Here is a 22714-nt window from a genome sequence, read left to right as displayed (position 1 = left end):
CTTCATCTGGCTAGAGGGAAACATCATCCTCTCGTTGAGCTTAAACATCAACTATTTACATATTTTTTTACTCCAAGGGAAAAAGAGCAATCAAAAGTCTATATTTAAGCTCTGGATGTTTGTTTATAGAACACACAAGATGCATTTTTGGACTCATACTGAGTATTATCTAAGTCATTTTTTGCTTCTCATTAGCACTCAATAACTCGAGGGGACAGACCCACTTTACTATACATTAGATTATCTTCTTGCATTACTAACAAGACTATAGCCTATATCCATTCACTACCAACAATGTGGCATGCTGTATCGCCCATTGACTCCATTCTGCATTGCTGCTTTAATTGGCAGTAATTACACTTAACCAACCCTGATGATTGTGGCCTCAAAAGGGAGTTTGTTACCATTGCCTCAATGCTCAATGCATGTCTTATGCTGACTGGAGAGAGATAGAGAGTGTGTATAAGTGTGCGAGGAAGTCGAGTTAAGGAGATTTTATAGGGAAAGAGAGAGGAGGGCCGCTTTCTTCCCCCTCCCCCAGTAGAACTTTAAGTTCAAGTTAACAGAGGAATGTGGCAACGCTTAATGAATAATTCAGCACTTGTTACACAGAACCACAGAGGCATGCCAAACAGCAGCTATGGCAGAGGTGGTGTGTTGCCCTTTACAAACCTTAACCCAATTTGTCCAAAGTCCCCCCACCCCTCACTGTGTTCCTGGCAGAGAGTAGTCTTTATAAACCCCCGATCTGAAAGGTCTGTCCCTTTTATAGTGTATTAAAACAGTTGTTTCGACCCCTGGCAACTAACCCACTGATTAAATTTCAATTCCAAACTTCAAATATTAAAGTCTGGATGGGGAGCAGTGTAATGAATTGTACCCGAGACAAACACACATACGCACACACAAAGCCACCTAACCTAATAAACCTAGCATATTTCATTAGAAAAGAAATTGTACCACAAGGATTCAGATACTCATTATTGTTCCGCTGATTCAACCAGAATAAAAACACCAATTCATTTGTTAATGTTTGCTATTTTTAATATAGAAATGCTAAATGCCAGTGACCTTCATTACAGAAGTAGCTAATTAGGTGTGTTTTCAAACGCTTGTGAAAACATAGACGATGTTTGCACATTGTTATCTCCCTTTCATTGCTTTTGCTTTCAGCACTACGTTTTTCATTAGACATAAAAAAAACCCCACCAAAGACGATGGCTGTTATAGATAAATATTAACAGCAGTTATATGATTAGATCCGTTCTCCTTTCCTATATACAAACATGTATACATGTTTTAACGCAAATACAAGGATATACTTATTTTCAAGTACTTGAAAATAGTAAATTAGTTTAAACAAGGTCAGAAATTTTATCTGAGGTGTATTTTTTATGATAAGTATTTTAAAATGGAAGAAAGGGCTCACCCGCAGTTAAACAGTAACTGAAAAATATGTCATCTTTCATGTTTCAAACTAATACCATAATCTGGTTATTCACAGTAATCTAGTCAGTGTTTGTCACATATTACCTTATTTGACTCCTGAAGACATCAAAGGTAACAAACAAATACATTTACATACTTAATAGTAGCACATTTGAGGAACAGAGTTTGAACTGCATGTGAAAAAATGATTTGAAATAGTGCATTTTAGCTAAACTTTGAGACAAGTAATTTACATACAGCCCTGTATATCATGTGGAATCATTATCTATGAGTGTATGAGCTATATGATATAATGTGTTTGGTACCCTCTCTGTCATGAGCGTGAGTGTGTTTCTGCATGAGCAGTTGCACGGTCAGTATTAGTACAAAGCATGATATCTTTAATGCTTCTGAGTAATACCTTAATCTGGTTATTCACAGTAATCTGGTTATGGGGGTGATTTCAGAGGTCTTGTTGTTCCTACAACTTGATGATCTGTGCGGGCGTCACTGTACTCTGCATCTTTGCCGTAGTGTATCTAATCGATCATATAATAATAAACTCAATAATCCTAAAATATCCATTAATGCTGGATCAGTATACATGTATGCATCACCTCTCTAATTCTTCAGTGAGATGCACTTTTCTTACTGTATGACGCATCCAATCACTGTTTGTTTGTTTCTCAACACAGTGATGTGTGTCACACTGCCACATTCAGCTATCACACACTGACTGACTGAGCTCCTCCCTGGATTTCTCTCCTCTCCCTCCTTTTATCCCGAGAGCGGCGCGGCACATGAAGCTGCTCCGACCCGTATCTCACGTCGCGGAGAATGATATTCAGTTTACTGAGATATCTCTGTTACACAGGCGCCATCATCAGAGTGGACTCATTGCAGAAATAGATGCATCATGCCCTCGCCCACCCTCCGAACACATCCATCCACCACCACAATCACACTTTAGTATGAAGCAACAGCTGACACCAAATAGATACAGCTAGCAGGAGCTAGTTATTGTGGAGTGTAACCATGAGATAGAGGTCACTGTTGCCAAGGGGTTGAGAGATGGAGAGAAAGGAAATGTTCTGACAGTAAATTACATGCTGGATTCACATATTCCATCAAAGGCCTCAGTATGAGATGGGTGTTATATATCACCAATATGGCTTATTAACCTTTTGACCCAAATAAATGAAATGCATTAAAGCACACCAGTCAGAAAACGGAAATTACACACCATCTATATCATGTTTTATTGCTGCTGACATGTTTGATATAGTGTGTTTACACACAGTGTACTGATGTTGCATATTGTCTTGAATTTTAATTCTTTTTTCAGTACATTAAACCCACACATTATGCATTAATGTAGAAATCTCTTTCATATCTATCTATATTAATTTAATGCTTTTATAAAAAAAAAAACAGCTACTAATGATATATATATATATATATATATAAAAATATATATTTACATGAACGGATGCCTTTGATAGTCATTTAATCCGGTTGGAGACGCATTTTCAGCATCGAGTTTTAATGTCTAAAATCAGATCACAGCCAAACATCATCAGAGCCATGCCTTTGAACAGAGCAAAGCCAGAATATAAGTTCACCTTTTACTGATTCCTATTTATGTGGAAGCAGCTCTACTTTTTTTTTAGGATTTGCTTATAGACTCCGGCTTTTAAAAAAAAGACTCTTGAAGGTGAGGTCCTTCACAGGGCATGCTGCCAGGTAATAACTTCTCTAATCGCTTACGCCTCGTGCCCATATTCCCACCAAAAAGGAAAAAAAAAATCCACTACAAAGAGAGCAAGTCACCCTTATTTGGAGAGAGTGTAGGAGACAGCTGCTATACAGTGTTATCACCTCATTAACCCTGCATCTGGATAGCAGCAATTTAAAGCTGTTTACATGCTCTCAACCTCCTTTTGCTCCTTTTGTGTCTGTCTCTTTCTGACCGCGGCCCCCTCCGCTCCCCCGGCTGTCTCTAGGCGTAAAATAAAAGCAAATTGCTTATCTTTGACATAACAGGGCTGTTTTTACTCATGAAAGACATTGCACAAATGTCATTCAGGTCAGTGGCTCTTGCTGGTAATCAAGCTGGGACAGTGATTAGGGGGAAATTAATCACGAGCCTCTGTCGCTCATGGCTGACAGCCTGGGAGCCTGATAGGTGCTCTCTTCCCAGGTGACTTCAACAGATCAGGCAGAGAGAGTGAAAGACATCAAAGCCAAGAAAAAATAGAAAAACTTGCATTAGATTAACACCCGAGAGACAGCCAAAAGACGGTCTGTACCAGGATGTTTGTGTCTGCGTGCGTGTGTGTGTGTGTGTGTGTGTGTGTGTGTGTGGGTGGCTGGGTGTGGATACAGTAGGTGGAGTGAGGTAATGTGTGTTAGCTTTTGTGCAGGTGTCTGCCTTTTCTGGAGGGGGGGGGGGCGGTGGGCGACATGAAAGGAAGGAGCTAAGGTTTGATGTGATAATGAAGCACCTTCTTTAGTCTTCATCTTGCTTCTCTTTTATCCAAACGACTCACTTGTGCCTATTTGTCCAACAAAAATGTTTTGGTAAGCCCATAAAGTAGGAATGAGCTTTCTGCTACTCAAACGGGAATATCAACATCTTCAGGTTTTGTTCTAGTTTTGGTGATGTTACGCCTTTTAGAGAAAGAGGTTCATCTTGTCATGCGAGACCTCTGACTCACACGCACATTTGTGTGCTATGCTGCCCCGCCTGCGTGTCTTAATATCAGAGAAACCCAGAGCTTTCAGAGTCGTCATGGTTGGTGAGAGTGAGCAAGAGTGATGCTAAGGTTAGCTCGCTGTAGCGTTTAGCTGTACATGGGCAGATTTACCGGCCTGTGAACCCATAAACCTGCAATTACAAACCCTAACAACTCTGGCGCAGGCGGCCTGTACACCGCAGTTTTCCTCTGGGCTTGGGGATTTAAGCTTCACAATCAGTCAAGCGTGACTTCAGAAGCTAATTGCACAAGAGTGACGCACACACACACACAACATCCTTACGGGAGAAAGACTGATGGTGGAGGTGGAATTTTGTTTGAAATTCATCAAATTTTAATCCAGTGCGTACATTTCCATATTTCCATATTTATCTCTTTGCGCTCCTAGCATCCACTTCCTCTCTGCATATCATTTTGGCCCTATTAATAGCTCAAACCGCTCCTTACCTAACACATAAACACTCTCACACTCTTGTCACCACAAAGGAAAAAAAAAAGAAAGAAGACAACCTCCTATCAGGTCCAGCACTCAAAGACACGTGTATCCCAAGGTAGATAGGGCTGTCAATGAATCACTCTCTTTCTGCCACAGTTGGTAAATTGACTGTTTGACGGAGGAAACAGATGAGGGAGAAGCTCGGCGGAGTCAGATTAGATGTAGGATTCATACTCTCCTCCTCCTCTCTATAATGAATCAGTGTATTTACTTAGAGCATTCTGCTCCTCTAAAATGGCCCCACAGTCGCTCTGTCTTCTCTTGAGCGTTGTCACCCCCTCCCCTGTTATCCCCCCACCCCCACCTCCCCACCCCCGCCAAAGGTAATTGCTCTTACCTGAGACACTGTAATGGATCCTGGATGAAGTATTGACCGCTGCTAGATTTTGATTAAGGGGCTGTAGGGCAGAACATGTCTTTAATGAAACTGAGGAATCAGCATTCTTGGGCCGGTGCGTCGAGGCTGGATGCTGTGCTCTGTGGCCCATAGGCACCTTGATTAGGACCTCATCCCCAGCAAATCCAGGGGTGGGCCACGCCACTGAATTAAAAGCAATGAATTCATCCATTAATAATACCTAAGGTGTATGTAGTTTTTTCTCTGGAGGCTTATGATCGTTTAAGATTTGGATATTTCATTTACTGTAAACTCCTTGCTATCTCACACTCCCTCACTCACATATTCACACACACAGCGGCTTTCTCAATCACTCAATCATCCACCTTGTTGCTCAATCACTGATACACTAACTCACTCATTAATATACTCAATCACTTTCCCCCCTCATATGCAAAAGGTCAGCCTTTATCAGTTAGAATTTTAGCATGAGGGATAACTTGCATTAGCTTCTCTCATCCTCTCCCTTAAATTGCCTTTTTGCTCGTGGTAAAAACTGATTGCATCTCGGACGGAGATGAAAGGGAAACAGCTAGCTCCCCACGTTCTTTGAGCGTGCAAATGGACATAATCTAAAAGGCGAGTATTAGCATGCTAAAAGACACCACAGCTATGATGAACACCATTTGCCAAAGCTTAATGCGATAGCCGGGTAAGATGATTAACTTTGAATCCATTTAATCAACCACAAGCGCTTTTTCAAATAACCAACTGTCTAGCGTTGGATAAAACTTCCCTCAGATCTGTTGGGAAATGGGTAGAGTAACAGATGTGTCAAATCAGAGAGTGTCCAAATCAGAGCAGAGGCCAGCCAAACGTTATTCTTTGAAGTGACGGACATCAAACATCATTTTGTGCACAGTATTTGTCATCCTCGCTGAACCTCATATTTGAACCTCACAATGGAGTGCGACTCGGAACACACATCAGCTCGCTCATTGACTGGGAAGTCAGTGTGCCCTTGGGCTGCATCCTATTGACTTAAGCAGTTCAAGTAGTGGGCTTCTCACCTCCTTTCAGACATCGACCCCTGTGTGCATGCCGATAACTGCCTCCGCTAATGCAAAGAGAATTCTGACCCTTTCGGTCAGAGCTTTAACCACAATCAAGTGGTGCAGATTGTGGGAGATTATTTGTGTTCACTGAGAAATATAAAGATTTAATACCTGATTTGTTTATCATCACTTCCACAGCCAGGCAAGTACATATTTATACTCGTGGGGGAAATGTGGTCTGCGTGATTGATTGATCTGAGAAATTATCGACTCATTCGTCAATTGAACAACTCTTGGAAAAGTGTTTATTGATAGCGTCCCACCCCCTCCTCTCTGTGTGTGCTCCTCTTGCAGACCTTGATGACCCGGTGGTGACGGTGCACCAGAGTATAGGAGAAGCTAAGGAGCAGTTCTACTATGAGAGGACTGTGTTTCTGCGCTGTGTGGCCAATTCCAACCCGCCCGTGCGTTACAGCTGGCATCGTGGGAGAGAGGTCCTGACACAGGGTTCAGACAAGGGTGTGGAGATCTACGAGCCCTTTTTCACACAGGTAAGACAGAGGCAACATGATATGGACAAAATATCAAATCAGGGAATATGGGACTGTAAATTCAAAGAAAATACTGTTTAATAGTAAATGCCGTACAGGTTAATTTACAATTTGATGCCTTTTTTTTCATGTTAGCTCGTATGAAGACATGCATTTCTTACCCTGCCCCTGCAAGCTACAGAGAAAGAACAAATAGGTTGATACAAGAGGATGTGAAACAGCCATAATATACTTTCAAAGGCATAGCACAAGATGTGCTCATCAGGAGCTAAATTTGCTGAGGCTCTTTCAGACAGTGCTCTCTCATATTAAGAGATGCTCTCATGGCTACCCGTGGGTGTTGCTTTGCAACCGCTGTGGCCATCTTTGTATCACCAAAAGAAAGAAAAAAAGAATTCCAGAGAACAAATTTGTTAAAACAAGGATTAAATAGCAGAGCAGTTTTTACAAAATAGGTTTGGAATTCATTAAGTTCATCAAATTCTCATGATACAACGCTCTCTCTCCAAGAGAAGGTGCTTGTATTACATGTTGTGTTTGTCATATGAAGGCTGATAGACAAAAGATGGAGTGAGCAAAGCCTCAAACGTGTGGAACAAAAGACTGTATTTACAGCACTCTGTTCAATGATTTCATCATCATGATGGCTGTGATAACTGCAGTAAAAATGAAGAGCCCTATAAATAAAGTAATGGTAAATGGTATGGGCTGAATCAATATAGTAAACCAATTCTGACAGCAAAGGTCTGACTCCTCTACTGCCTAATTATAGTAATCATCAAAATCAATTTGAGCTACTTTACTACACGTATGTAAATGGTGACCTTTATCAACATCTTCTGGCAATAAGTAAGAAGTGCAAAAACATTCCCCCACAACACACACTCCTCCCCTCCTCTTCCTGCATTTTCACAACACAGATGAGGAAGCCGTAGCAGCTAATTAATGAACCAACACAACATCTTGTAATAAAGGTGACAAATTACAGTGTGAAATACTGTAATAATAACTTTAATGCTTTTATGTCACGAGCAACAGATTTTGTAGCTTTTGTAGCTAGATGTCATGATGCCGGTTACTTTATAGCGCTGTCATCCATTGCTGAAAATGCAAGATTGTGGATTTATAATCTTTTTTTGTTTTGTTTTGTTTTCAAAAACCTACCCCTAATCTTACTACCCCCTTGTTTGGCTACAGGACAGTAAAAGTTGTACTCATTACCCAGCCAACTATGAATAGCAGTATCAGTTTCACTAACCCACTTTCACAAAGTTACATGCATATTGATAAAAAAAAAAAAAATTGCAGACACAGAAAGATTTGAGTTCTCTTCTCAGTTCCCTCAACTGAGCAAGTGGATTTTCTTTCTTTACAATTTGAAAATTGAGAAGCTTTGTTTCTGAAAAGGATCTTGTGCAGTCAACAAAGAACTGATTGAGATTGTTCTGTCACTAGTAAGGGAATTGTAGTCTTTGAATTGATTGAATTGAATGTGATTTGTGTGTTGAATCGGGTGGCAGAGAGAAAGGAAATCTACGAGAAAAGGGAAAAAAAGGACATGCGAGAGTGGAAAAGAGGCTTAAGGAACAGAGAGAGAAAAAAGGAAGTGAAATTGATGTTTGGCCAAATGGAGAAAGATGGCTGGGAACTAATGGAGTGGGTGAAGGAGGCTGAGGAAGCTGCGCAACTGGGCCTCATCAGACACTCCTTGTTTCTCCATCCTGTTCTTCATACATCTTTGCTCCTTCCCCTCGCTCCTTCATCTTGCCCTCTATTAAAGCTTTAATTGGGTCTGAAAATTTGAGCACAACCTAAACCCAGAGATTAGCTTTGTGTGAGTATAACCCCAAATAAATCCTAACCAAACTCATAGTAATTCACTAATATAAATGGCTTATAGCATTATTTTTCAACAGTATATCTGAACTTGCCTGGAGTATCTACAGGCAACCGAGTTACAAATTCATAAGTGACCCAAATCTAGTCCACTGGGTCAAGTAGTGCCCATTTAAGTCCAGTCAGGCCTCCGCTTTTGCCAAGTTAATTGGTGAATTAAGTTTGTCTCTATACCTTACTGCCTCTATTACTCTTCATTCCAGCTTCACTCCAGTGTCCCTAGCAGCTTTTATCAGCTTACCAAAGGTTTTTTTTTTTAATTCCCACAGACACTGTAGGAATGCAGAGGTGGCATTTCAAACTCTGTATGGAAAACTAATTAAGTGAGGCCCAGAAACCCTGTCCTTTCTGCTGTCTGTTACTTTCTCCACCACCTCTCACTTCATAATTCTCCTCAAAAAGTGTCAGGGAATAACAGTTATTGAAGGTATATAATGGAGCCATTTCTCTTCTCTCATCTCTCATCTCACCTTGTTACAGTTGTCGATACCTTTGGATGTTTACGATGGGGTTTCATGTTTTCTTGCGGTGTGATGTTCACTTAGAGCAAGTTGTCTGTCTCAAAGAGGTAACCATTTAAAGCCCAGCTAGCAACACGATGCCCATCATCCAGCTGTGTCAATTATGACATTTTTCTATAGCTTATTTTCTTGGCTTCCATGTAGTTAACACATTTCCCTGCTTCTAGCTGTGAAAAATGCCCTTACTTTTATCCATCTCTTATGTTATGTTTCCAATTGGTTGTGATTCTGCATCCCCAGAATAAAGTAACATGAAAATGAAGCTGGAGATAAAAATTTTTCACCTTGCAGTGACAGTATACTCCTCCTCCTCCTCCTCCTCCTCCTTGCAACAGTCCTAAGACCCGGTCTTGAAGCTCTTATGTACTTCAGCGTTCAATTTCCCCATCAATATGGCCATCAATCCCCCCGTCCAATTGTATTTAATGTGTTTGTCCTTTACATTCCTTTCTCTGCCCCTTGCATTTTCCAAATAGATTTTCCTTCCAATCTGCCACCCCCCCCTCCGCTCGCTGTGAGTAAAGCTTGCACTCCGAAAACCACAGACCTCATCTGCTGATATCTGCTCTGAAGCAGAGGAGGTGACAAAGAAAGAAAGGAAGTATAGTGTGGGGTCCATGGCTAATCTAATACAATTAAGTTATCCATGAGCCACATTGGATATGAAAGGGATTGAAAGAAATGAGTGACTGCCATGTTGTGTGGACTGCCGCAGCATGCAGTTGACTCATGTTTTAATCCCACCCCCACCCTCACCCCTGCACATCGGAGTCAGCCAGATCAAAGGTTCACATCTTCATCATAGCCTTCTGGGTGGGGTTAGCGGTTGACAGGCCCGGCTGGAATCAAACACACATTCTCAACGAGATAGCCGTTTCTGTGGAGAGATCCCCCACTGAGCCCATCCATATTTCTCTTGCTGAATGGTGAAAATAGCGCAGGGCCATTGAGTGGAGGGTAATCCACAAACTCGTATTGAGCAAGTTGACACATTAATTTTCTCGAAAAATACCCCCACATTTTTTTACAGTAATTTTCTCGAACTCTGCTACCTTTTTTCACTTTTGGCTTCATTAAAACCATATACATATTCATCTCTGTGACCTTTCTTTGGAGCTGCTTGGCCTTTGTCATCTCTCTCTCAGTACCTAGTTTTTTGCATTTCTTTTACTTGATTATGTTGATATTTTTTCACACATTTGCATACCAGTGTTGGTTTGGTCTGAGCTGCAGGGGGAAACGAAGATTTTGAAGCTGAAGAACCTACGTCCTCAGGACTATGCCAACTACAGCTGCATTGCCTCAGTAAGAAACGTGTGTGGGATCACTGATCGCAGTGTTATCTTCAAACTCACCAATAAAACAGGTACTCTAAGACTACTGACTTTTCTGAATGATAAATTTATAGACGAAATTGCTGTTTTTGATTATGTTCTAATCAGATTGCAATTTGAAAATGGCAAATTCAATAAAGGCGCTCTAATAAATGTTGGGCAGGCATGGGGAAAAAAATGAAGTTGTGCTCAGTTTTTCAACGGTCTTATATGGCTCTTCCTCCACAGCCTCGCCCTCCATCAAGCTGCTGGTGGAGGATCCAATTGTGGTGAATCCTGGCCAGACGGTATCCTTGGTGTGCATCACCACAGGTGGGGAGCCGCCCCCCATCCTCACCTGGGTCAGCAGTAACGACAGCCTGCCACAGAGGAGCGTGGTGAAGGGGGGCACGCTTACACTACCGGCCATCTCTTCAGATGAGGCAGGGGTCTACAGCTGCGTGGCCAGCAACAATGTGGGAAACCCTGCCAAGAAGTCCACCACCATCGTGGTGCGAGGTGAGAAGGCATGACTGCATGACCAAATATACTGAGCCCCAAAGTGTTTAATATTAAATTAATAAAGGAGGAATGATGAAATAAATACATAAATAAATAATATGAATAAATAGAGTAAAATATATGAAAGGACAATGAAGTTGTGAGATAATTTATTAAATTAACAAAACTCCACTCAATGTGAAATGTCCATAATTCTGTTTTTTTAAATAATTTATGGTTTTCATATACAACCAACAGCCTTATCCTGACTTCAGTCCCTGCCTGCACTACCCTTCAGGGCTCTATAGGTTGGCGTACCATATGATACACAGTCTGACATGAGAATTTAAGATAAAAAAAACCCAAATGTGTCTGTTTTTATATCATAATGTCACTTTACATGACAGCGGAGTAGTCATCAGTGCCCGCCCCTCACCTTTCAGCCAATCACATGCCCTTAGCTTCTATTAGCAAGCACAGCAGCTGTAAGATTAGTTATTAGCTAGCTCCTGGTTAGTTAGCCAGCTCCTGTTAACTACAAAAACCAAAACCAAATCTGTCTGTAGAGCTTTAGCATCAAAACACTGCTGAGGTAGTTCTGATTTAACCAGCTAGCTGCTGCTACCCCTGGCTCTTCACTTTGATGCTGAGTAATAATCCAAGCGTAGGCCTACAAGCCAACTGAACTAGTTAGCTGGCTAGTTAAGTAGCATGTGCAGGTGTCTTAAGCTGATTAAAAGCAGAAGTTAGTTACTGTGTCTGAATACTGTGTTTATTTACAGCAGCAGCCTTGAGTCAGTTGATTCAGAATTCCTCCTCTCGCTAACAGGAGCTAGCTGGCTAAATTTGGTAGCAGTTGTTGAGCCCTCTGAAACTGCCAGAGTGCATGCTCAAAACACCACTTTCAAAAAGTAACATTATAAAATACAAACAGACTCCTGAAAAGAGGAATTTGAAATAAACATTTCAATAATAAAATCAAAATGTTCAGTTGTCATGTAAAGACTTGAGTTTGAATAATTAAATAATTTATTAAATAATGATTATATACAGTATAATTGTAGAATAGAATATATCTTTATTGTGTACCAGGGTGGAAAATTGTCTTTGGCTCACCAAAACATGAAGACACACTACACATGATTCTTACAAGAAAGAAATAGCGAAGCAGTCAGTGTAACAAACAGAAACAAGGTCACATTATACATTAACAGTCATGTCATGTCTCTGGCTTAATTCTCATCAGTCACTTTGCAGAGTTACGAAGTAAAATTTCATAATGTCTTATTTATTTATTTAATATTGAACACTTTAGGACTCCATACAGGCAGAGTGTGTAGTGGCCATGGACAGGAATAGTTTATGGTGGAATAGAAATGAAAAGAAATGATTGAATGGTTGAATTATGGGTTCAATGAAAGGTGAAGTTGGGGACACAGAAAGCTTTTCCAGGGACAACACTAAAGGGGAGAAAAACTCTTTAATGCAAAATTATAAATGTGCACATGTGCCATGGAATAATAAATAGATCCACTATATATAATATGGATTAACTGTACCCCAGGCTTCAAATTTTGTGTGAATTCCCTCTTTGCTGCCTGAGGATGGTGGTAAAGCCTTTTTTAAGAGTGCACATGCTGTATGACTGTGCCCATGTTTTATTAATTTTTTAAGAGATGAATCATTGAAACCGGATTGCAGTGCATGGTGTTGAAAGTTTGTTTATAGAGTTTAGATTTGATTTATTTGCATTCCAGTCTGAAGGATGTTAACGTCTGAATGTCCTTCAGACTTGAATATGCACTTACAGTTGGACCTTACAAACACACAAAGTAGCAGATTTCATAGTTATTACTGGCTGGCCACTTAAATACAGTGAAGGGCAATGCTAGAGGCAAAAGAGTGTGAAACCAATAATTAATAATACACTGATTCAAAGAGTGGTTGACACCAAATAAACAAGAACAGCAGGGCGAAGGCCATTGTCGACTGTTTGGCCATTATCAAGAAAATATTATCAAAGTAACACTTTTTTGATGCTTGTATTGATATTTTACTGTCAAACCGGATACCTGGAAGGTGAAGGATACCTGTGTGGTACTGAGGGCTTTTAGTTATGAACCTGGCATGTGATAAGTACAATAAAATGCTGAAAAACTCCAAAAAAGGCTAATACTGAAGACAGGCAATTTTACCATCTGTAAAGAAAAGCTGTTTTGCTATAAGACCTGCACAGATGCGACATGATGCATGGGGAAATTGACTTTCATACTCCTAAATCGACTGCTATTACTAAGCTCGAGGATTAAGGGTGGTGTGTGTGACTAGGCTTTCATCTGTGACATAACAGAGGATCCCGATGCCCTGAGTGCAGAAACGCAGGAACTTCTAACAGGTGAAAAAAAAGATGCATTAATTAGTGGAAGCCTTACAACCAAACAGCATTCATGGCATGATCTAAATGCGACAAGCTTATTCTGTTTACATTCCAACTTTCCAGAGAACATCATACACACACAAATGGAAGACTTTTAAATGAGAGTTTATTGAGCGGATTGGCTCAGTTTGAGGCTCTGAAATGTTAGTTTCTCACAGAGTTTGCTCCTTTCATTTCAGAGATTATGCCACAGCTCCATCATCAGGTCGCCTTGGTGCTTAACCTGGTTGGAAGCCTTTATTTATTCAGCCATATACTCTCTGGGAAGAAAATCAAATCATCAAAAATCATTTCTGATGGCCCCCCTGACAGATAAACCCCTTCTCCGTATTGTGACAGTGCCCATATAGTCGAGGACTTCAGAATTGATAGGCTTACATCAGAGAGAAGGTGTCAGGTGTCCCGTGGGAGCAAATAAGTCAGATCACATTCACCACTGGCAATCACTGCAATAAATATCACACTCTCGTTGATGTGTCATATGTCTTGAGCTCAGAATGGTACTCATATGGGATGTTGGTAAAAAAAAGATTCTCTGTCCTTCTTAAATATATATGCTGTATCAACATATACACATTGCTGTGTGACATATAAGGCTGCAGGGTACAGAACCATTGATTTGTTAGGCAGTGCAGGGCTTTATGGAAAAACAAGAATTCAATCTGTGCAGGCTGCAACCATTCAGCTCCATCGGGCCAGATACAAAAGCCTAATACATCTTACTGGCTACTTGACCATGCACCTGTTACATAAACGTTAGTTCTTAGACGTTTTCATACAGTCATTGGTGAAGTTCTGCATATTGGGTTTATCATATCTTTCATGAAACTTTCAATTACAAGGCAATGACAAACAGCCTTTGTGTAGAGATGGATATTGATAGCGTGGTGTATTTTCCTGAAGGCCTCAAGCAATCAAGTCATCACCGATATCAGTATGACTCAATGTGGTAAAATGATTTAAATGTTCCAACAAAAGGCAATAAAACAAGTCATCCCACATCTCTGTCTAAATTTGGTATGAAAAAAAATCAGCCAGTCAGTAAATACAAAGGTGATTTAAGAACATAATTCATCAATAGGAGACAGAGCACCTTGAGGATCAATAAAAATAGAAAATACTTTAGAATCCTTCTCATGAGACTGATGAACAACGACTGCTGTCAGTGAAGTTGTTGAATCAATAGTTATAGACAACAGAGTGAAGAGACATAAATGACATCTAATCAACAAAAAAACTCCTCCGTCTGACAAACTGTCACACCATCTCACTAAGTGCAAATTTTGGATCAGCATACTTAAAGGGAAACTTCACTGCTGCGGATATGGTGATTTCTTAAAACTAGGTCACCTATGTAGTAGAAATGTGCAATTATTTTTGAAATTGGTGCCCTATGACAGGAGAAAACTGAGAAAAAGGCTGTAGATTCCCCATATCAATCTTAAGGGGGAATCCTACAACAACCATAATGCATTGCACTCGGTCCCATCCAATTCACTACTTGATGTGTTTACGGAAGGCAGGTGGGTTTCCCAGCAGAGCGGCTGGTTCGCAGAGACAAAGTTAGAGAGCAGCATTATATCACTTTACTGAGGCTTATTTTCATTTACAAAATGTTTTTCCTCATCAAGTCTGGCTATATCGTACCGGTGTGCAAGGATCATAAAACAAATGGTGCACTGGAGTTAGTTATGGGGATCATTGCAAACTTACCGAGAGCTGTAGGCTACACAAGCCAGAATGCTGCCAGAGCTGCTGATGGACATTCAAAAAACCTCCAAGTCTGCCGTCTTCATTTCAGCTTGGTTTGGGAAACAATTGTGGACAAAGTGGTGAAAAACTGCAACCAAATGACAGACGACAAGGAACCGGGACCTTAGTGCTCAAGCTGAACGCAGCTGCAAAACTTACAGGTAACACACAGTCGCTGTTGTGCAGGAGTTTTCAGTTCTGTCTCCATTCTTTCTGACGATTCTCACCAGACACCAATTGATGCTGCGGCACCTCTCTGGCTGTGGTGTCTCTCTTTTGGCTGCCACTGAACCATAGCTCGGGTGGTCGCTTCCTCCTCCACACTCTGTTGTGTTTGATTCAAGAGCGCGATATTCAGCCTTGTATCATGAAGCTAGTTTTCTACCAAATATGCTGATATTTTAAAGTATTAATAGTATGATATTTTTGTAGTCTAAGACAGATCTCCAAAGTCGGCCAGATGACATGTTTTGTGTCACCCGGCTGTATTGTCAGCAAATGAGGACAGCTTGTGTGAACTTGACTGACAGATGAAAGAACACACTTCATTGGAAGACGTGGAGGTGGAGATTGAACTCAACGAGGAATACACAGACACCAGCTCACCAAATGCTCAGGGCACAGGAGACTGTTAGTAGACAACTCCCTGCCTGTTCATCTAAGTGATGCTAGTGCAAATTCTGCCAGATCTCAGCACATCAATCCATCAGTTAAGTTGCCGAAGCTGATGATTGAGAAATTCAATGGAGATGTAAGTTTGTAGCAGGAATTTTGGAGCTAGTATGAGACTGCAATTCATAGCAATTATGCCTTTTGCAAGAGAGAGAAATTTACCTTATTGAAAACTTACCTGACAGGGCCAGCAAAAACAGTAGCAGGACTCATCCTAACAGACAGCAATTATGATGCTGCAGTTAATACTCCAAAACAGATTTGGAGGGAAGGATCTCATTGTAAATGTGCACATGCCAAAGCTACTGAATCTCACTCCTGTGAAGAAATCATCCGATGTTTTTGCACTGAGGCAGATATATGATGAATGTGAAATTCAGATTAGGAGCCTAGAGTCACTGGGAGTAGTATTAGTTACATACAGAAGCACGCTATGCCCAATACTGCGACAGATGACGCCAGAGGACATGGCTCTTGATTATAGCCGTCTAAGAAGAGAAGATGATGAATGGAAGGTGCTGATGTTCTTAGGTTCCTGCAGAAGGAGGTTCAGAGTAGAGAGAGAGCTTAGCAAATGATGAGATCATACAATCAGAGAGAGAGCCAGTCTGCTCACAAGCCATGTAGCAAATCATACTCCTCCAGTGACATGAAACTAAAGAAACTGAGCATGGCATCTGCAGCTGCACTGCACATGTCTAGCCAGAAGACACAAAATTGTCTGTTCTGTGATAGTACTGAACACAGATCTGAGAAATGTCCAGACCACAAGGTTGTGGCATGTAAGGAGAAGCTAAAGAGGCTAGGCAGGTGCTTTGTAAGTTTAGGACCTAAACATATTGCAAGGTTCTGCAGGGTAAAGTTCATGTCATGTGTAACATGTGGAGGCAGGCGTCACATAGCCATTTGAGAGGAAAATGAGGCACACCCACTTACGGTCTCTGACACTTTCATTTCCTCAGTAATTCCCCAAGCAGAGAAGATGAAGTCTAACAGCGAGAACATTGTGCTGCTACAAACTGCCAAAATATGGGTAGTAGACCCTGCAGGTAGGAAGACAGTCCGTTGCTTGCTAGATGGAGGCAGTCAGAGAAGCTTTGTGCATGAGAATGTGGTGAAGGCACTGAAGCTACCAGTCATTAGTCAAGGGACATTCAACCTCCATACATTTGGCTCCAACAGCAGTGCAGCACAACATAGTGAAGCTCAGCCTGGAGAATGATACTACTCTCAGACTTCCCTGGAGATGACAACCCTGAACTTCCTGTGCTAATTGACACTACTACTGGCAGATAGTATCAGGCCACGTAGAGAGACTGACAAAGATTCTGGTAGCAGTAGGGAGCACCTTTGGATGGGCAGTGCAGGGCCCAGTAGCAGTGCCCAGCATGACCAAGACCATGCAGATTCAGCTCAGTGAGGATGCACAGATTGACAAGCAGCTGCATGCATTCTGGGATGTTGTGATGACCCCTGAGTCTTCTTCATTTTGCAGTGCTGTGTGGTTCACCTGTCTCTCCATTCACCCTGCAGGTGGATCATTAGGGTATGATTATTTGATCATAGACTGTGTGGGCCCTCTCCCACACTAAGGCTGGCAGCTTGCATTTGTTGTCTGTGATGTGTCAGAGCACAAGGTGTCCTGCTGCTTATCCATTACATACAATAACTACAAAGTCTGTAGTGAAGGCGCTAATTCAGCTCATTTCTATTTTTGGCATCCCGTCAGTAGTGCAGAGTGATCAAGGTTCTAACTTTACTTCTCACATGGTGCGGTGTCACCAGACACTCAAATCTCTGCTGCGTGCATACTGTACAGAGATGGACCGAGACTGGGAAGATGGTTTGTCATGGCTTATGCTGTCCGTTAGAGAGGTAATACAGGAGAGCACAGGGTTCAGTCCAAATGACCTTGTGTTTGGGCACAGTGTGCCCACTTGTGGCTTTAAAGGCACATTGGAAAGAGGCTGACCTGCTTGTGAATCTTTTGGATTATGTGAATGGGTTTAGGCAGCGCCTTCATGCAGCGGGTGAGTTAGCATGAGAGAAATTGGCAAGTGCACAGTCAAAAATGAAAAAACTTCATGACTGCAGAGCGGAACGTTGTGAGTTTAGCCCTGGAGATCAGGTTTGGCTCTTCTCCCTATTGTGAGTTCTCTTTTTCTGGCAAAATTTGTGAGTCCATACTCTATTGTGAATAAATTGTCTAGGCAGAATTACGTCATTGCAACTCCTGACCTCAGGAAAGCTACTCAGCTGTGTAATGTAATGCACGCTACCGTGCATGGAGGACTGCATAGATCAAGTTTGTGAGTAACTTTGATTTGTTGAAAGGGTATTGGCAGGTCCCTTATGAAAGCACTGCAAATAGACAGGGCACAACAGACTTTGGACAGACTCAGTGATAGTGCTACATTGGATACGCAGCTCTGCCCAGAGGTGGAAACAGTTTGTCAAAAACAGAGTGATGGAAATCCAATCTCTGACCAACAAAGAGTCATGGTAACACTGCCAAGGAAAGTGAACTGGGCAGACCCTCCCACCAGACGTCTAACTGTGCAGGATTCAAAGCAGAACACACTGTGTTGGAATGAACTTGGTGTTCTGATATCACCTGATCTGTCGGAAAGAGCTGAGGACTATGGTCCGAAGTGGTGGTTAGAAACTGTGAGAAGAGCATCCCAAGTGATTCACTGCCAGCTCTCAGCCTCTTAAACCGCTACAGGGCTCTGCCTGTGGATGCTCCAGTCCACCCAGCGGATATCTCCATGGCTTCTGCTGACACACGCTGTCTTCCACCCAGGCAAAGCAGGCAGAGTACGGATGTGCATCTCAGGACTGTGGTTCCCTCCTTGGGAAGAGGAACTCGAGGGGACACTCTTAATGTGTCCCCCTCTCCCTCCTGTCTCATTGTAGGCTTAGGAGTCTCATGGTTCGGCATGTCTACTGTCCTAACACTGAAACCTTTTGCTATCCCAGGGCTCAGGTACTACACATTAATTCAGTGCTCCATGAACTGCTGCTGCTCCACCTCATTGGTCTCACATGTTGGATCATATGATATTAAGCTTCAGCAATCTGAAAAGTTGAAGGATGACTTTAAAACTCTGACTGACACTGTCCTGGAGTCTGGCAGACGGTTTGTTATTTCTGGACCCATGCCTTCTCCTCGGTTTGGAGATGTGAAATTCAGCTGGATGTGCCAGCTGCATATCTGGCTTAAAGGACTGTGCCATGCAATGGGAATTCCTGGATAACTTCTGTGTTTTTTGGAAGCGAACTTACCTCTTTGCAGGGGATAGACTTCATCTCAACAGAGAAGGTAAAAAACTATTCGCCTACAATAGAGAACTCACACTGAAGTCCTGTAAACCATGGAAACATACACATCATGTAGGAATCAGTCGTGGTTCAGTCATTTTGCAATGTCAATCCATAAAAATACCCACCTGTTCCTACCACACTTCAACAGCTGTGAATAGTGACATATTCTCCATTCCTGTTATAGTTAGCTGTCGTAATAGCATAAAAAAATACCAGAGTGCTCTTCACAACAGCTCAGCCTCACACCTTAATGTCACACCAATCCCTCATTATGGCAGAAACGCATGCAACATGGTGAAAATTGGTCTGACACAGTCACTCCCAGTGAGGCCCAGACCCGAGCTGATAAGGTTAGCACTTTTGAATATTAGATCCCCCTAGCAAGACGTTTTATATTAATGATTTTATTTCTGAACATGGTCTTAGCTTTTTATTTATAACTTAAGCCTTACTTCAGCTGCTTCAGATACTTTGTTAGTCTTCTCCTCCTAATTTCACTTTTTTATACTCTATTAGACAAAATAAAAGAGGGGGTGGGATCGCCATTATTTTTTAAAAAATATTCTCAATGTTCTTTTTGCAATTTTCCAACATTTGAATACTTAGCAACAATTATCAAAGCACACCAACCTGTTCTCACTGTGACTGTCTATCGGCCCCATTAAGATGACAAAAACTTCTTTTCTGAGTTTAAGATTTTATGTCCATTGTTCGTACCAGTAATGATAAAAAAACATTTTACTTACATCGAATGATCGTCCAGAGACTGTTGATGTGAAGCATAACATTAAAAATGAAGTTTTTGACAAATTTTCAAGCCTGATGAATACCTTTCCTCCGTCCACCAGTGGCTAATTGATGACCTTGTTGACAATTTTAATGATAAATTAAGATTCTCATTAGATACTTTCTCCTGCACAAATCAAAAAAGGCAATTAATTTGCAAATTACCATGGAAAATTACCGCTATTTGTCAGCTCAAAAGAAATTGCCAAAAAGCAGAGAGGCGAAAAGCAAAGTGCATTTTTCCACAACTGACAGTCTTCTAAATCCATCAACTGCTCTCAGTCTTCATAATAACTCAACTCTTAAACGCGAAGAATTTGCTTAATTCTTTAAAAGAAAAAATAGTACCTATTAGAGCCAGCATTGTAAATACAGACACTCAGACTTCCTGGGATATTCCTGCCCATGGGCCTTCATCTATGAAGTCATCTGTTGATTTGATGTCAGAAGATGCCATATGTGAAGTGGTTAGCAAGATGAAGTCTTGCACTTGTGCTCTAGACCGTATCCCAACCAAGCTGTTTAAATCCTGTTTCCAAAACCTCTCCCAAGTAACAAGTATAATGAACTCCTCTCTTAATTTTACGCATCTTCCCCACAGCTTTCAAGACCTCAGTGGTAAAACCTCTCCTCAAGAAAACCAATCTAGAGCTAAACAATTACAGACCTAAGAAAACCAATCTAGAGCTAAACAATTACAGACCTATTCCTAATCTACCTTTCCTTGGTAAACTTTTAGAGAAAATTGTTTTTAATCAACTACTTGTTCATCTAACCAACAACAGCATTTTAGAGAAACTCCAATCTGGTTATCGAACAAACCACAGCACGGAGAAAGCCCTACTGAAAGTTATAAATGACCTGAGAATTATTGTGGGTACAAACAACATGGCTGTCCTTCTTCTCTTAGGCCTCAGTACAGCATTTGATACAATCGACCACAAAATTTTAATTGACAGACTTGAGAATGGGTTGGTCTCTCCATGACCATGTTTTAGCTCAGTTGCAGTCTTATTTAACTGGTAGACAGTTATTTGTCAGCCTGGGTGCTTATGTATCAGTGACAGATGTATTGAATATGGTGTTCCTCAAGGAGGCATTCTCAGTCCAATATTGTTTTCATTATATATGCTCCCACTTGAAAACATTATTAACCATCACCACATCAATTACCATTTTTATGCTGACAACACACAATTGTCCATCTCTATATCGGCAAACGACCCCAATGCACTGCACATGCTCTCATTGAATGCCTTAATGGATGGATAAAAACTTTTTAAAATGAAATGAGGAGCCAAAGCAGTATTAGAAAAACAGCAGTCAATGCTTGGTGGTCTTAGCAAACAGATTAAAACACAAGTCACAAACTTGGGAGTGATTTTAGATTCTGATTTAAATTTTAATTCTCATTTTAACACGCTCGTTAAAACATCCTTTTTTCATCTCAGATATATTGCCAAAGTCAGACCTTTTTACCTCACAGAGATGCTCAAATGCTCATTCACACTTTTATTACTACCCCTTTAGACTATTGTAATTCCCCTTTTACTGGATTATCTAAAAAGTCTATAAAAAAGTACAGCAAGTTCAAAATGCTGCAGCCAGAGTCTTAACTGAAGCAAATAAAATGGATCACATCCCCCGACTGTTTAAGACACTGAATTGGATACCTGTATCTTTCATAATTGATTTTCAAGTTCTTTTACTTGTTTATAAAGCTTTAAATGACCTTGTTCCTCCCTACATCAGAGATTTTCTTTCGTTTTATGTTCCAGCCAGACCATTAAGGTCCTCCACCACTTCTCTTTTAAATGTTCCTTATGTGCCCCATAAAAGTACCTTCTGTTTTTATGCCCCTAAACTGTTGAACACACTGCCTCTGGATATTAGTATGGAAAGCTCTCTCAGTATTTTTAAAATAAAATTAAAGACCTGTCTTGTTAATCTGGCTTTCAATTTTAATTTGGAGTAATGTTGTAATTTTAGCTTTAATTTTTAAGTTTTAATCATTGGTTTTTATGTCATTTTATCCCTGGTGTTTATTTCATTGACTTTTATTCTATTTTATTCTATTTTCACAACTTTATTGTTTTATTGTTGTAATTTTAAGTCTTGCAAAATTTTATTTATTGTTGTCTATTTCGCTTTCTTTTTTTTTTTGTCTGTGTTTTAATCTTGCTATTTGTATGAAAAGTGCTATATAAATAAATTTGAGTTAAGAAGATAGTTTTAAGGACTTCACTACCCATAATTCTCTCATAGCATAATGGGAAAAACAGTGTTTAAGACGTTAGTTATCTCTTCTTGTTAGCAGCCAAGTTGTGTACACTTCATTATCACGACTTAACGTGCATAACTTTTTTCATTCACTAAAAGAGAGTGTCTGATTTTAAGTCCAGAGTCTCATCTCATCATTTTGAAAGCAGTTAGACTAAGCTACAACACTGTTGTCAAAATAAATCTAAAATCAGCACCATTTTTGTTTTATTTATGTGACAGACTAATAAAAAAAAAGAACAACAACAGATTGGGAGGGGCCTAACTGACACCACTAATTGACAGGAGATGAGTTCAGCATGTTATCACACATCTCACTGTGGCACTAGGATCGCTCTCCTGAGTCTGATGAGCTGTCACTGACGCAAATGCAATTTTGGGATCAGCATGCACCAGATGATTAGCGTGGTGGATATTACTGAGCACTGGTAGAAATACTGATATGGATTTTATTGCACTGTTTGTACTTAATAATATTTTGAAAGTTGATAGACAGAATTTAATTTTTCGTAATGTTTCCTTCTCTCTGACATGTTTTCTTGTGTTTATGGGTAGTCCATATAGCCTGACCAATACTGATATCGATATTTGAGAGTTCTCACTGATACT

General features: G+C 40.7%; 1 protein-coding gene across 4 annotated transcripts in view; it reads left to right on the top strand.

The window, feature by feature from the left end:
• Positions 1–22714, top strand: part of LOC137169221 (MAM domain-containing glycosylphosphatidylinositol anchor protein 2-like) — a 182580-nt gene that overhangs the window by 81164 nt on the left and 78702 nt on the right. For all 4 annotated transcript variants that reach the window (XM_067572274.1, XM_067572273.1, XM_067572272.1 and 1 more), the window contains exons 4-6: positions 6427–6623; positions 10274–10406; positions 10603–10872. In XM_067572274.1, coding sequence (XP_067428375.1) covers positions 6427–6623; positions 10274–10406; positions 10603–10872 — 600 coding nt within the window. The remainder of the gene's footprint in view (positions 1–6426; positions 6624–10273; positions 10407–10602; positions 10873–22714) is intronic.

This window comes from Thunnus thynnus, chromosome 18 (assembly GCF_963924715.1).
Source record: "Thunnus thynnus chromosome 18, fThuThy2.1, whole genome shotgun sequence".
In the NCBI taxonomy this organism is placed as follows: Eukaryota; Metazoa; Chordata; class Actinopteri; order Scombriformes; family Scombridae; genus Thunnus; species Thunnus thynnus.
Note: the sequence above shows the minus strand (reverse complement) of the source record. Positions and strands in the feature narration are given on the sequence as shown.